Raw genomic sequence first — 17,058 nt, 5'->3', positions numbered from 1 at the left:
TTAAATTATTCATTCACAGAATGTATTAAAATTATGTTGGGTGAGAGACTAACTCTATTAGGGGTGCTTATATAATGCTATATTATAATCTGATAGTAATCAGGATCTATTATCAAAAAGCTTTTTATCAAAAGCTGTTCTTCTAAAGAGAACTTCAAATTAAACAATCAGTTCTTTCATCCTCCTGCCCTTTGCCAATGTTTACTCACATGAGCGTTACTCATTCCTGAATAGAGTTTGGTATTCATGATCCAATAATGTTGGTGACAAAGGACACATTCTAGGGACCCAGATGTTGATTTGAGGCACAATAGCCTAATTTCTATGGATTTAGAATAGACAAGATTATGTAACAGGCATAGCCTCTGATTAAATCTTCATTAAATGCTCAAAAATGTTAAATAGATGAATAACAAGCTCCATATTAGATTATTTTCATATTTCATTCCGCCACAAGTGGAAATCTCTTATATGTTACCTTTTCTTCTCTTTTTGGAAAATAACTGCTTGATTGATATATACCTTCTTCAACTTGAAGATGCTTCTATTCAATACCATTTTTATTCAGGGATAGGCAGTCAACAGATTTCACCATGCAAATGTTAGATGGATCAGATCAAGGTTATAGCAAACCAGCCCCACCAAATGGGAAGAAAAATCTATTGCACAGTGCAACACAGATGTAAATCACATCTGACTGAATTAAGCAGCTTCCATAGTTTCAGCAACTACAAAGGTATTGTTTCAGCAACTGCAAAGGTATTAAATGAATCAACTCAAATATGTACAATCATAAAAATCACTGTGCAAACTGAAACTGTTCAAAGCAATCTTGCTAATTAATGGGGAAAATTATAATTCTCCCAAGACTTTTGAAAACATTCTGTCAAAAGAAACAAAATCTTTTGCTGTCAGCTATAAATGTATAGGGAAATGAAAAAAGAGAAAACATCTATTTAATATGCTGTAATTGGAAGCATTAGAAACATGGAGAATTAAAGCACTTCGTTTCTTTTTAAAATCTTATCGAGTGTAGTTTGAACAGCACTCATCACATAACCATAAGGCGCAGCATCTTTTCTGTGCCTTGGTGAACTGTCGTTCCACAGTTTGGACCAGTCACCAGCAGTTCATCCTTCCTGCTTTCGACGCGGTAACATATCTCAGAGTTCCTTTAATGTGAATTTTTTCTCCAATGTCACCTCTACTAGGACATCTTCATCTTCTTTCTCATTTATGTCAATAAGGTCACTTTTCATTAAGTTCCTTGTCTGCTTCTCTAGGGCCCGGCATGGGCAGTAATGTCAACATTCACAAGGTCAGTAATTTTTTTCTATTAATCCATTTACATTCTATACAAATTTCACTCCAGTGTTATCACTTTTTGTTCCTTAGTTGCACTTTCTTCTTTTCTGGCTCATTCCCTCTTTTGATTATCCAGGTTTTTATCACTGGAAAACAAGGCAGTAACACAGCTACACACTTTGCTATGTGTGAACCGAACAGGGGCACAGTGACCAATCACCAACAGACTTTAAAAGAAGTGATGTCGGGCTTCCCTGGTGGCGCAGTGGTTGAGGGTCCGCCTGCTGATGCGGGGGGACGCGGGTTCGTGCCCCGGTCCGGGAGGATCCCACATGCCGCGGAGCGGCTGGGCCCGTGGGCCATGGCCGCTGGGCCTGCGCGTCCGGAGCCTGTGCTCCGCAACGGCAGAGGCCGCAGCAGTGAGGGACCCGCGTACCAAAAAAAAAAAAAAAAAGGCAAAAAAAAAGAGAAGTGATGTCATTGGTTGCTGAGGATAATACCTATCTGTTACTTATATGATGATTTGTGGATTAAGAAACTAGCAGCAAAGTTTGTACTTTAGGCAGTGATACACGTTCAATAGGCCATGGTAACTAAAATTTGAATGTGTCAGTGGGAAATGGGTGCTATTTAACTAAACTGTGGGCACTGAAATCCAGGCGTATCATGGAACATGAAAACCCGTGCAAAGTGAGGACTGCTTGCATGTTAATCAATGAATAAATATAAACTGGCCATTTAATATGTATCAAAAGAATATTATGTTTATTGTATGAATTAGAGATAAGAAGTATGGATTATTAATATGAATAGAGGCTTCCTGCCATTATGGAATATAGTTAGGAAGAAAAATATCTGCATAAGTAACTACAATACTAGGCATAACATAAGTGCTAGGCATAATATAAACACTGTGCCATGGAAACACAAACCTGGAGTTCTCAGGAGACAATTATGAATAGCATGACTATTAAGCAATAATTGTAATAATGATAAAACCTTTTACACTAGTTGCATCTACTCAAAATTGTCAGAAGATGGTCACATTCCTAATTCCACTTTTTTAGGGTTGTACCATATTAAGCAGGCAGCTCTCAAGACTATGTTTGACTTGGTTGAGCAGTAAATTTCACATTTTATGTTAGAAAAGGAAATGTGTATTTTCTAGTCAATGTTTCCACCCAAGAGATTCCACAAAATTGTTCAGGGACTGCTGAGTACATAAGTTTGATTTTTAACATGCTTTTCCCCACCAATGCAGCCCTCCAAATCTTTTTAGAAAACACACACACACGCACAGAGTTAGGATGTACAAGTGGAGGACGAGAGAGCAGCAGTTTGGGAAAGGGAAAAACATATCTATGCATTTAGAGTACCTTTTAAAAAGCTTTAGGCACATTTCTTTAGCTGTTAGTTGTTTTCAAACAGCATAAAATTTCTCCTCCATAAGTAAGAGCACCAAAGAGAAACCACATATTTTCCTAATTCAATTTTTATATATTCTCCAATACAAATCAAATTCTATAACAACAGAGTTAAAGCCTTTAAATTACCTTGGTACAGTTTCTGGTTAGAAACTCAGATGAAGAAATGGTACCTCCTGGTGAGTGCTCTGATGGAAGGCTTTTCTCAATTACAAATCTGTTAAATCAATAACTTTCCTGACCATAATTTCTAGATGTTTACTCTGGGCAGAAACCAGCCATTGCTACATTACTGCTTATAGTAATACATAATAAGACCACACATAAAAGTCTTAACCACAAACCCAGGTGCTGAGCAGGCTCTGATCCTTGGTGTAACAACAGAGACAAATACACAATCTGGATGTATTTTCAGTGTTGCTGAGACACCATCTCTCATTTACTCTGATTTCAGCAATAGTTAAACAAAAAACCTTTAGTAATCAAGAAAACTCATTTCACTGAATTCTTGATTAACCAAAGGTTTTATTGATACATCATAGTGGGGAAGAACATTCCCTAATAGACATTCAACATGAGGGCTCTTAAAAACCTTCCATCTCTAGCGTACTCAGCCCAGAAAATCTTACTGAAGAAAGTCAGAATTCCAAAGTTGTTGGGGAAAACTCCAGTCACTCATGTTGTCTTATTGCAGTATTTGATTTAGATAACTATAGCATCAATGGATTTTTCTCCATAATTTTTCTATGAATCTTTGAGGTATTTAGTAACTTTGAAATACTCTTATTAGGAATTATTATCATCATAAACTTGGATCCATTTACCAGATAGCTGTTATGTGCAAGGCACATAATATCCTACATATTTTTCAAAATTTTCCCTTTTTAGCCTCACCATAATGTTGCCAGGTAGGTGTGTTTATCCCCACTTTACAAATAAGGAAATGCAAGTTTATGGAGTTTTAAACTGTTAATGAGTGACAGACCAGATTCATGATCAGGGAAGTCTGATTTCACTGCCCAGCTTTTTTTATACTATGTTATAGTATTTGAGGAAATCAGGAATATAACTACAGATTATTTTTATAGAATAACAAAAGATGAGTATTTTACAGTAGAGGTGTTTGGACAGAGCTTCATAAGATAATGGAGGGAGGATTTTCCAAACACGTGGTTTGAGTGGATGAAAACATGAAGAAAGTTTTGAAGAATGAAGCCAAAGACAACGGCGTGGACGAGAAGTGCAGATGAAGGAAAGGTCATCAGAAGCATCCTTGCAAGGCGCTGGGTTTTAGGATTTGATTCAAGATGTAATAAGATACAAGTGGGAGGTTTTCCAGAAGGGAATAGGGTGATAAAAATGATCTATCTTTTACACAGATGAGACAAATTCTTTCAAAATCTAGGTCTGACTATGCCACCCATAGCCAAAAACTTAACAGGCTTCTCTGTATCTCCAAGATAATGTCTAACAACTTTTATTTATTTATTTTTGTCTAACAACTTTTAAATGGCATTCAGAGGACCCACATTTTCTTTAATATTTCCTCATTACTCCATCTATGCTTGCTCCACCCATAATGAACTCCTTGCAATTTCCAGGACACACCATTCTCCTTTATGCATCCACATGTGGGCGCATGCTATTTTCTGCTCCTTTGTCTAAAAACAGTGAATTTCAACCCAACCTTCAAGAGTCTCCTTAAGCATCTTCTCCCCTGTAAAATCTATCATGATATAACAGTTAAGTAGTGAGTATCCGTATTTTATGTCCTGTCTCCCCCACCAAAAAAAATTGTCTCAGTGTTCCTCAAGACCTAAGAATATTGTGAAAATACTAGAGGCATTTCCATTAAAGTTATGAGCAAATCAAAGATGTTAACTCTAGTAGCCAAGTTCGCAGTAGGAATCAGATGGCACACTCAATTAAGATTATTTGAGAAGGATTTAATAGAGAAACTATGGACAAAGGTATGTGCTGGATATAAAGAGACCAGAAAAAATAGTCAACTAACCTCCCTGCAACAAAAATAACAAGGGAGGAAGAAGCTCCTAAAACTAGGAAAGAGACTGTCTCCTGTTGAGGGCTGGTGAGGGGAATTTTGATTTTTGGTTGCAGGATTCAGCCAGCAAAAGGTGACCCCACAGGAAGGAGACTAAAGAAATAAATACCTGACCCGACTCTACTCCCTCCTTCCCCTGCCTTGCCAGGACTTCTCAGCGGCAGTACAGTATAGAGGAGACCATTGAATTGTCCATCTAAGGGCAGAGTAGAGAAGGGTGGAAAATGAATTTGGAGAGCCAAATGGAGGATAACAAGCATGTCCACATCTAACACTGTCAATGGAATATAGTATTAGAAACATAAGCTAATAAAATTAGCCAAGGCAAACAATATGAGGTATAAAAAATGGAAAGGAGAAGTGTCATTCACTGAAAATATGATTGTATTTCATTTACTCAAAAGGGGTAAATGTAAATCTTTCATTAAAAATTCAGTTGGCTGAATAAAAAAATCACTAGCCTTCCTGTTATAAAATATAATAGAATAAACGGTCCCATTTAAAATAGGATGAGATACCACAACTAGGAATAAGCTTTTAAAATGTTTAATATTCACATGAAGAAAAATGTAAAACATTATTGAAATACACAAAAGGAGACTTGAATAATGGGAAGATATATTCTATTTTTCATATCATAAATATGTCACCAGTTTAGGAATGATATCGAACTGTTTTATTTTTCCAAAAAGTGTTACCAGCTTCTCTTATGAGCCCTACTTTCTACTGCATAGACACCTCCCTCATTGATATCGACACCCAGGTACATACCATGTTAATTACTTGCACTATTAGAAAGTTATTCAGGTTCTAAGACCTTGTTCTGCTCACATTGAAGTTTTAATCACTTATTGGATATAAAGCTCTCCTTCCTTCTACGCAAGCAGGGGGAAATGGTGACTCTAGCAGTAGAAGCAGGAGGTGGAGGAAGACATGAGCTTCTGTAATGTGTACCTTTCCTCTTTCTCCTGGACGTAGTTTCCCTGATATTGAGGAGGAAGGAAAGAGAGAAAAGAGAAAGATGACTCTTTATTTAAACTTCAATGGTTGGGGACTTCCCTGGTGGTCCAGTGGTGAAGAATTCAGCTTCCAACCTAGGGGATGTGGGTTCAATCCCTGGTCGGGGAACTAAGATCCCACGTGCCCAGGGGCAACTAAGCCCATGCGCCACAACTACTGAGCTCGTGCACCTCAACTAGAGAGCCCACACGCCACAACCAGAGAGAGAAAACCACGCACCATAACTAGAGAGAGAAAACATGGAGGCCACAACTAGAGAGAAGCCCATGAGCCACAGCAAAGAGCCTGTATGCTACAGTGAAAGATCCCACATGCCTCAACGAAGATCCCGTGTGCCGCAACTAAGACTTGATGCAGCCAAAAATAATAAATAAATAAATAAATAAAATAAATAAACTTCATTGGTGGCCATTAGTGGTCATTATCTATTTAAAGGTCATTGTCTATTCAGTTAGTGGTAGAGCTTTTCCAGCTCCTTCTCCTAGGGGAAGTACAAGCTTGCTTGATAGAACTGGCTGGTGTGAAACTTATTTCCAAATAGTTCCCCAGGGCATTGATGAACTCTTCCAAGACTCGATACCTGGCCACTTTTTCCTGCTGCACCTCACCTGGGCATAGCACATTCCTTTGAGAGGCCTGCCTCTTTACCACGTCTGTGACAATCCCTGATAAAACCAGAGCCTACAATCACATTATCCCTCTCTTGTCCCCAACTCTGGCACTTAAAGGCCATTCAGGAGCCATCTGCCGTATTTCTCAGCAACCATGACTTTAAGCAGAGGGGAAGGTCCTGGCATACTCTGTGGCTTGCTGTTCCTCACTGGGCCATGTCCAGGTCTGCTAAGTAGGCAGCCAATTAAAAAATGAAATGCTCATCTTGCTGGCACTTCCGGAGTCTAGGAGTACTTCTCTTGGCGTTTTCTTTCCTTCACCTCAGGAAAAGGAAACATTTCCGCTCTTCCCTTCCCACAGAACAATGAACCAGTCCCTTGGCTAATGCCCAAAGTGATCCATTTCTATCTTTCGATTCTTTTATTATCAAATGGCTGGGGTGGGGTGTGGGTGAGAGAGCTGCTTGTGGTGAAGCAGCTCTTCTCAGCAGGTCCTGTTAAGAGGTTCCGGCTGAAATCCACTGATTTCCTGAAGTTAGAAATTGGAAGTCTCTTAGAACCTTTCATTTTCAGCTTGGTCACTAGCCATTTATTTTACAAAAATAAGATTCTTATTACTCTCATATATATTGTAAATGGTTAAAATCTCTATGGGGCAAAATTAGAATTCCACCTACCTTTGACAAATAAATACCATTTCTAAAATTATACTATAGATAAACTTGTAAATATGAAAAATAATTATTTGTTACATTTTGCTCATAAGAGTAAGAGGTTAGAAACAACCAAAGTGTAGTTAAATAAATAATGGATGTTTGTATAATGGAATAAAGGCTAAACATTATTTTAAATGTTTTAAATATTTTAATGTTTTCATTAGTAAGCAGATTAGTGATTCATTTTTAAGCAAGTACTCAGGGAACACTGACTTTGTAGTTAATGCAGTGATATTCCAGACTATATTAAAGAATGGGGCTTAGCTTTATGTATACTGAAATGGAATGATCTTCTTAATATATTTTTAGGTGAAAAGACAAAGGCAAGGTAAATGATAATTAGAGCATGTGCTTTTATTTGTGGAAAAAATATACATGCTTATAGGTGATATGTTAATAGATAAGTGTGTGTGTATGAAGTTGATGTAGTTATCCCTGTTTTACAAATGAGAAAACCAAGACTTGAGAACATAGCAAATTCCAATCACAGAACCAGTTGCAGCATAACTATGATTTGAATTCAAGCTTATCTGACCCCAAATCACAGGCACTTTCCAATACAACATTCTTAACCTTTGACTAACGTTTATCAGGGTAGAATTGACTACTCCTTTTTATACCATCAGTCGACCTTGTAAATGTATCTATTTTAGAATGTATCACACTATATGCAGCAGTATGTGTATATGTTGCTCTCCCCTGGTCTAGTGTGGGCCTCGTGAGGGCAGGTGCTCTGTAGAGCCATCTTTGTATCCTGGGTGCTCTGGTGTGGTACACTGAAGAAAAGCACTTCACAAAGGAATGAAAGGCATGATACATCTTTGTACGTAAGCAACAATGGAGGAGAGCTTTATTATGTGCCTAGTAAGGCAACTGCCTTTTTTTTTTTTTTTTAACAATAGTAATACTAAGAGTGTGCCTTAAGGTATCTGAGTACTATATGAAAGTTTAGCTAAATATGATTATACCCAAGCCTCAAACCTGCATAGCAAGTTTAATTTAGTGAACATTTATCAAAATCTATTATGTGCTGTTAACGAAAAGAACCATTTATTTCTATGATCACACTTTACAGTCCCTTGTGCACAGAGTGCTGATGTCCATTATTAAGTGGTCTGAAAGGTCAGGCCAGTAAACTTTTGCTGATTTGCAGGTCCCTCCTCCAGAGATTCAGTGGGTCAGATATCTGTTCATGTGGACATCACCGCCACCCCAGGAACAGGAGAGCATAAAGTCACTATAAAAGGTATATTTCGGGTCCAGGTAGATAAAACAGCCTATGAGACTTTAACCTCTGGAAATAATTATATCAAAAATGTTTTTTCTTGAATCTCTCTTTAAAAATCTATATTAAATGATTTCAGGGCATGCTCGGAATTTCTTCATGAATCTAGAACTTTTGATTTAAAACTGAAACAAATGAATGGCACAGGTACTTAACCTATGTTACCTGAAATATCTAAATGGTTTAAATACATTGGTGATTACATTTCAAAACTGTATACATTGAACATGTTCTCTATGGTTGAGGCTATGATATACATTCAACATTGGTGCTGTGGTTAGCTCCAACTTGCCAATGACATTTTAGATGTTAAGTCAGCATGTTCTTACTATCCACATAATCTACCTACTTTTTCTATGTGATTTCCAACAACTGTTTGATTTTTTTTAAATGGGTGGTTGAATCAATTGGTTTTATATTGTAAAAGCACAGTCTGAAAAGAGGGGTCATTTCAAAGATACAATTTAATGATTAATACTTTCCTCAATAGAACCGTGTTCTATTTTTATATTATTATAGACTTAGTCACTTTAAATAATATCTACTTTAATCAAAACCATGGCCTTCTAACATATTTTAAAATTGCATTACCTAATGTATCTTTGTATTATAAAAGTAACACTGCTATGGGCTATAATAGATTATATACAGTACTGGTAATCATACAGAAAAGTGGGCATGACTATATATTCCAGTGTCACTAAATATATTTGAAAAATATTTTGACAATGCATATCAAATGGTAAAAGTTTTATCAACCTTTTACATTAGCAAATTTAATTGTAAGACAATTCCTTAAGGATATCATCATCAAAGGATGAGCAAACCTGTATGAGAACGTTCATTTAAGTATTATTTATGATGCCTGAAATTAGGAAACCACCATGATATGCAACAACAAGTGATTGGGTAAATATAGAATGAAATGTACATATAATGAAATATTTGCTGTTGGAAAATATATAATAAATTAGAATGCTACCCGTGATGGGCTTAAAAAATAAAGCTACTTATAAGACTGCAATACATTATGATCCCATTCTATATATAAAGATTGAAAACATCATACCAAAATATTAACTCATTTCTTCTGAGTGATAAAATTATATATTTTTAAAATCTATTTTCTGTATATTTTCTAAATATTTTATGATGAACATATAATTTTAATAAGAAAAGCATCATTTTTTCACCTAAACAAGAATCACAACTTTTCAGTATTAATGATTGTCCTTTCAATTACAGCTCACATTTGCCATCCCAGTGCCACATGGCTTAGAGCTGAGAGCACCATCAGGCGTGCAGCCCAGAGAGTAAATGGCTTTTCCTTGTCAGTGGGGTTAGGGTGCTATCAAATGCAAGTTACAACTTCATACATCATTTTAAAAAATAAAAATTCACTCTAAGGATCAAAGGGAGAGTCTAGGATTCCACACATTGGTTTGCTAATACTTTATATTCCTGTCTCTTTCCTTTTGGCTTTTAGTGATTGCTATTAATGACTTAAACTGGCAGACCACTGCAACGTTCCGCCCTTTTGTGGAAGTTTGTATGCTGGGACCCAACCTCGGAGACAAGAAGAGAAAACAAGGCACAAAGACAAAAAGCAACACATGGTCACCAAAATATAACGAAACATTTCAGTTGTAAGTTATGACCTGACTCCTTTATTCAACCAGGCAATAGGCATTGTAGAGCTACACTTATGAGCGACTCACAGGGTAGGAATGGCACTGGGCTTTGCTAAGGAAAGCAAAACCTATGGGTTTAAGGATTCCTGTTCATCATTGATCCAAGGCAAATGAACAAGGCTCTGTTTTTAGTTCTCTTCCATTTGTTTAGTATTTGTCCAGTGTCTACCATGTATCAGGCAATAGTATAGGCATTGGATATATGTAGAAGGAGGACTTTGCTCTCGTGGAAGTTACTCTCTAGAGGTAAAGAACGTATGATAAACAACATCATAAATAAAGTTATCATATGATAGTACTAAGCAGAGCATTAAAACAGGGTGATGCAATAGAGTGATGGGTTGGCTGCTTAGACGGGTGTTCAGGGAAGCCTCTCTGAGCATGTGCCTTTTAAATAGGAACCTGAGAAAATAAAGAACCAGTCATGTAGGGAAGAGAGTTGAGAGCATTTTAGGACAAGGAAAATTGCGAGTGCAAGGATTCTAAGCAGGAGCATGCCTGGCATATTTAAGAAACAGTATGTAGTGGGCAAGGGAGTGAGATAAGATGAATTTGAAGAGGTGGTCAGGTACTACATCACACAGGGCTTTGAAGTCAGTGGTAAAGGAGCCTGGGTCACATTCTAAGCTCAATAGGAGACATTGAAGGATTTTCATATGAGGGTTTGAACAATCTGATTTACATCATTAATGATTATTGTGTTTGCTGTATAGAGAAGTAACTATAGGGAAGGCAAGACCAAACAAGTAGAGATAAGTTAGAAGGCTATTGCAGTAGTCTAGGTAAGAGATAATAGTGACTGATCAGATAGTCTTAGGGAGGAAGGAAGTAGTCAAGAGATGGAAAAAAGTGGACCATCCTCAGTCCCAATCTTGACAGGTCTAACTGTTGCCATAGGAAAGAGCTGGCATTGAAGCACCAGGCTCTGCTGGAACTGATTTACTCTGGAGATTTTTATGCAATTTAACATCTTGTGAACAGTGCTTGATAGTCTGTGCAGTGTATTCCCCTGAGAAAAGGCTCCTAGATATAATAGCGTATCCAGGAGTCTGAGGTAAAGAAAGGAAATTGTAATAACGGATGTTGAAATGGCACAGAAATTCTTCCAAAAGCTACCCATCCCCCCTGGCCTAGCTTCCATGACCCCTAGTAACGCCTCCTACCCCTATATCACTGGGGAGACCTTGCCTGCAATGATTAATTACAACATAATATTTTAATTCCAGTTTCTATTAATATCCTTAACATCAGGGCAGTAAAGCATTTTTAGATGGATTTCCTATTTCCATCTAGGGAAGGAAGGAGTTTTTAAGTTCGATTGCAGAGTGACAGCTATGTAAATACAATCTAAGTAAAATTTAAAGGATATTTGCATCAGAGTTCAAAGACAATGGTACTCTATTTGCCAATATAATATTCTGAGCAGTATATAAAACTTTCAACAGTCTATTAGAACCATATTGATCCCTATTTGAAAATGCTCAAAATCCATATTTTTAATCCACACAGCATTCTGAGTAAAGAAAACCGCCCACGGGCCTATGAACTTCACCTTTCAGTTAAAGATTACTGCTTTGCCAGAGAAGATCGAATTATCGGAATGACAGTAATTCAGCTCCAGAACATAGCAGAAAAAGGAAGCCACGGGGCATGGTATCCCCTATTGAAAAACGTCTCTATGGATGAAACTGGTTTGACTATCCTTAGAATCCTCTCGCAGAGGACCAGTGACAATGTGGCTAAAGAATTTGTAAAACTTAAATCTGAAACAAGATCTGCTGAAGAGAGTGCTTGAAACAAACACTGCAAGATAGCATCTAGGAGAATTCATAAACTATAACTGTTTGACTACTGCATGCATGTGCAAATACACGGGAATGTTTATTTCACTACGTTTCAGTGTTTGCCAGTACTCAAGAACAATGTCTACAAGGTATGTGGAAAACCTGTGGAACTTTTATACCACTTCTGGTCTTTGAGAAATAAATGTTCCATGAAGTGCCAAAATTATGATGTAAAGTGAAATATCCAGAGCATCTTTTAAAATGTTTATTTCATTACCAATTTCTCATCCATTAAACATACTAAAAAACAGTCTCTTAAGTTGGTCCATTAGTTGTCCTTGTTACATTGGTGTATATGGCCAGTAGGTATGAAAGCATCTGTTACTCAAATTCTATTTTATTTAGACTTACCTCATTATAGATGTCTTACAAATACCCTTTTCTATCATGACTAGAAATGCAGTTACTTCTAGAAAGCATTTGTAATTTTATAGTTGCAGGTATATTGTGATGATTTTTGCATACATATTAAAATAGAAAATGTGGGAAATATTTTATGCCAACCGGTTTCCAACCTTTCTGAAATCACTGTGAAGAAATGCTCTTAAAGCAAACTTATAAAAAGTAATGCTAAATAGTTTGTTAACAGTGTTTGATATATCAACAGAACTTTGTTCTTTAAAACTGCCAAGGTCACATCACATTTGTAAAAAAAAAAAAAAGTAAGTTGAAGCATTTGCCATCTAGCATTATGTCTTGGCTTTACCAAATTTCATTCTTTAGAAAGTCATATGACTAATGGTTTAGGAGTATGATGGAAGGTTTGTTTCTTAAATTACCTATGATAAGTAATTATACTGTTAGTGTTTTCCTTCTGACAGTTATGACTAACTCCTTATTTACTGAGTGCTATAATCAGTTAAATGCTTTTCTCTTTTTAGAAATATTCAACAGTTTTTACTGAATGCAGCATTACTATATATTGCACTGGAGCAAAATGTCACGTCTTCAACTATTTAGTGAAAAATGTAAAATGAAGTCTGAAGAAATTGCTTACAGTTTTGTAATTTATGTTATTTATAAGCCCAAGATGCATACAATGCAATAGGAAAACAACTTATTACAGCTCGGTAGATAAAAATATAACTAGGTTAGAGTGTGAATATGAAATAGTCTATGAATATTTGCATTTTCTCTGTTTTAATGGTTTGACTTTTTAGAATCTGTACCTAAGTACTTGGCTGTAGAACAGGACTTTGTAGTTGTAACTTATGGTCATAACTGTTAGTGGGCAACATACATATGCAGGAACAAGATCCTGTTATAGTGACTGTGCTTTGTGAACAAGCTGGTCTGATATGTTAAGAACAGAAATGAAAAGTATCATGACTTTCAGAACCATGCTGTTACTGGGTGTGAAAACACAGACAGTAAGATCCACTAATTCATGTTAAATTGATAAGCAAGTGCTTTGTTAATGACGTCTCCAAATGCATAGTACAATGCAATCCTCTGGCATATGCATTAATAAATGGATGTATATTGAGCACATGCAATACTTCATTGTATCTTCTGCCTTTTTATTTCATGTATGCAACATCATTCCACTATTTAAGAATAAAAAATCCAGGCTCTTTTTACTGGATAGAACACTCTTCACAATGTTTAGTTCTAGTATCTCATTAGAATTTGAAAAAAAATTTTCCAGGAGTTGTATTCATGGAAAAAGCCACATATTACAGGATAATTACCCTTAAAATAAGAAAAAAGCTGATGTATCTACCTGTCTGTACGTCTCTGAATACTGTTAAGCCATGAAGAAAATTCAACATTCAACATATAGACAAGCAACACAGTTAAATAAAAACTTACATGACAAAAGGTTTCATTATTTTCTTGCAAGATTCATTCAAGATTTATAACAATTTTACAGAACATTGACTTGAGCTCTTTAGGAGCACATTAATGTCATAAAGCAGCACACCCTTGAATAAATGGCAGTTTGCGTTTGCATTGATCACTTAAAAAATTATGAGCTAAGTAGTTTTTCCAGTATTTGTTTAATTGGATCTGTTCATTCCGTCTTTGTGTGTGTGCACAATATATATCAAACACTAATGGTTATGATATGAATTGAGTCTATTTATTAATATCATAAAGTATCAGTCCTAATTTTGAAATAATTATGAATTCTGCAGTCTGTTGTTTTTCCCAAGATACAAGTATTTGTTGTCTCCAGAACAAAGCTTGTTGTGTTTGCATACCCAAATTAGTAACCACTCTGAAGTTCACAGCAATCTCTGTCAACTATAGACTCCATTAAAGTTGAAGCAATTTATTTATCATATTTTAGATAAAATGCACAAAGACAAAGCTCTGTTTTTCATCTACAGATGAAACTCACATTAGAAGTTCTCAAAGAAACACATGATAATCAAATTTGGCTAAAATGAGGTGTTTAAAACCACAGTGGAACATTTATTATTTAAAGGAGCTCTGATGAATTCTTATTTAAGATAAGTAATCAGATGTCCTCATCGCAACCTGCTCTAACTCATCTATTTCTAGGGTAATTTATATATTGAATTTCCCTTAAATGAGGTACATTTATAAATGACAATCCTAGCTTAATGTTTTGCATTTGGCCTTTTTAAAAAAATGTTTGAAGCGAGATTTTCTCCTTTTAATTTCTCTTATATAAAGATGACTATACTAGCACTTTTATGGACTAATATAGTAGTTTCAATCTTCATACTCAAATAACGAAAAATAATCAGAGTTATGCAGGACTCAGAAAATATCCCTGGATAGAAGTCTGAGAATAAGCTCCAATTTGTAAATATCATATTATACATATTTTAAAATATACTTTTTTCACATTATGACGATTTTGAAATCAGGATACATTTTATAATCATTGTCAAACTATAGATTAATGGGTGCTTTTTTTCCTTTTTTAATAGTAAATAATGGTTCATCTTGCAATGAATGACCTCTTAGAAACAAATGTAGAAAAAGAAAGTAATGCTTAGGGATCTTTTTAAAGAATCATATATTTTAGTTTGCGTATACTAAAATTAACTCTGTTGGTAAACGTTTCTGTTTTGACAAATTCATAGAATCGTGTATCAGGCACAACAAGCAAAATATAGGACAGTTCCGTCATCCTCCAAAATTCCATTATCCTACTACTTTGTAAACAAACTCTTTTTCTACCTTCAGCTCCTGGCAGCACTGCTCTATTTTCAGTCCCCCTGGTTTTATGTTTTCCAGAATGCCATGGAATGGAATCATGACAGTAGGTAACCTTCTGAACCTAACTTCTTTCACTAGGCATTATTCATTTAAGAGTCATCCATGTTGTGGCATGTATCAACTGTTTTCATTGCTGAGTAGTATCCCATTTATGGGCATACAAAAGAGCATCTGTTCATTCACCAGTTCAAAGACATCTGGGCTGTTTTTGGGTTTTGTAAGATTGTGAACAAAGCTTTTATAAACATTTGTGTACAGGATTTTGTGTCACCATAAGTGCTTATTTCTCTTAAGTGAATGCAAAGTAGTGGGATTTCTGGATCATATTATATATTTAACTTTATAAAAAACTGTCAAACTTTTACCAAAGTGATTGTATCATTTTACATTCCCAGCAGCAATGGGTAAGAGTTCCAATTGCTCCAAATCCTTGAAGCACTTGGTATTGTCAGTCCTTTTTCTATTTTAGTTTTCTATTTTAGTTTGCAGTCCTCTGATGATTGATGATGTTGAGTATCTCTACATTTGCTTGTTTCTCATCCATATATTATCTTTGGTGAAGTGTCTGCAAATCTTTTGTCCATTTATTCAACTAGTTTTTTGTTTTACTATTGTTGAATTTGGAGACATCCTTGCATACTGGGTATAGAAGTCCTTTGTCAGATATGAGATTTGCAAGTATTTCATCCCAGTCTGTGGCTCCTCTTTTCATTCTCTTAAGAGTGTCTTTCAGAGAGCAAAAGTTTTAAATTTTGAAAAAGTAATTTATCGTATTTTTCTTTTATGGATCATGGCTTTGTTGTTATATTTAAAAATTCTTTGCCTCACTCAGAGTCATAAAGATTTTCTCCCATGTTTTATTAAGGAAGTTTTATAGTTTTAGATTTTACTGTTTGGTCTATGATCCATGATCCATTTTGAGGTTATTTATTTTAATTATAGGATGCGAGGTCTGGGTTGAGGTTTATCTGTCTGTTTTTTTCATTATTTTTAATCTACTAATTAATTTGCACAGGGAAGTCAAATTGTTCCAGTACCACACACCATTTATTGAAAAAACTACACTTTCTATGAATTACCTTTGCACCTTTGTCATAAATCCATTGACCAAATGTGTGTGGGTCTATTTTTAAAATCTCTATTTCTGAAATCCCTTCCTTAACACCAGTGTGACACTGTCTTAATGACTATAGCTTTGTGTTGTCTTGAACTCAGGCAGTGTGAGTTTTCCATGTTGTTCTTTTTCTTAAGATTGTTGTGGGCTGTTCTAGTAATTTTGCATTCTTAAAAAAATTAAAACACTACTGGAATTTTGATTGGGATTTTATTGAATCTACAAATCATTTGGGGGACAACTGACATCTTAACAATATTGAGTCATCAATCTACGAACACAGTACCTTGTCCCCATTTATTTAGGTCTTTGTTAATTTCTTTCATCAACGTTAGTTTTCAGCATAAAAATCCTACCAAATATTTCTTCTGTGTGTGCATGTATGATAGTGTAAGCAGTAATTTGAGAATAAAATTCAAATTTCAATTGTTCATTTTAGTATAAAAATTGATTCTTGTATATTAGCATGGTACCCCACGACCTCACTAATCTTCCTTATTATTTGTAGGATCTTTTTTATAGATTCCTTGGGATTTTCTACATTGACAATCATGTCAAAGAGAGGCATTTTTGTTTCTTTTCATGTGTGTGCATATTATCGCTTTTCTTTCTTTAATGCACTGGTTAAGTCTTCCAGTACCTTGTTTTCTTTTATTTTTTTCTTTCTGAGAACAGGCAAAAACTGTTTATGTAGATTTAATCATATCATATACAACTACAACTTGTAGCACTGAAAATGACCCTAGAAAGAATTTGGCTTCAGTGGTCTCAAACTATTTAGTGTAGCTGAA

At 35.5% G+C, this 17,058-nt stretch overlaps 1 protein-coding gene across 1 annotated transcript in view; it reads left to right on the top strand.

The window, feature by feature from the left end:
• Positions 1–13,456, top strand: part of UNC13C (unc-13 homolog C) — a 576,706-nt gene extending 563,250 nt beyond the window's left edge. Inside the window, exons 30-32 of the mRNA XM_060294236.1 lie at positions 8,292–8,384; positions 9,910–10,069; positions 11,624–13,456. Coding sequence (XP_060150219.1) covers positions 8,292–8,384; positions 9,910–10,069; positions 11,624–11,909 — 539 coding nt within the window. The 3' untranslated portion in view covers positions 11,910–13,456. The remainder of the gene's footprint in view (positions 1–8,291; positions 8,385–9,909; positions 10,070–11,623) is intronic.
• Positions 13,457–17,058: the final 3,602 nt, after the last annotated feature.

The sequence above is a fragment of the Globicephala melas genome, chromosome 2, assembly GCF_963455315.2.
Source record: "Globicephala melas chromosome 2, mGloMel1.2, whole genome shotgun sequence".
Lineage (NCBI taxonomy): Eukaryota > Metazoa > Chordata > Mammalia > Artiodactyla > Delphinidae > Globicephala > Globicephala melas.
Note: the sequence above shows the minus strand (reverse complement) of the source record. Positions and strands in the feature narration are given on the sequence as shown.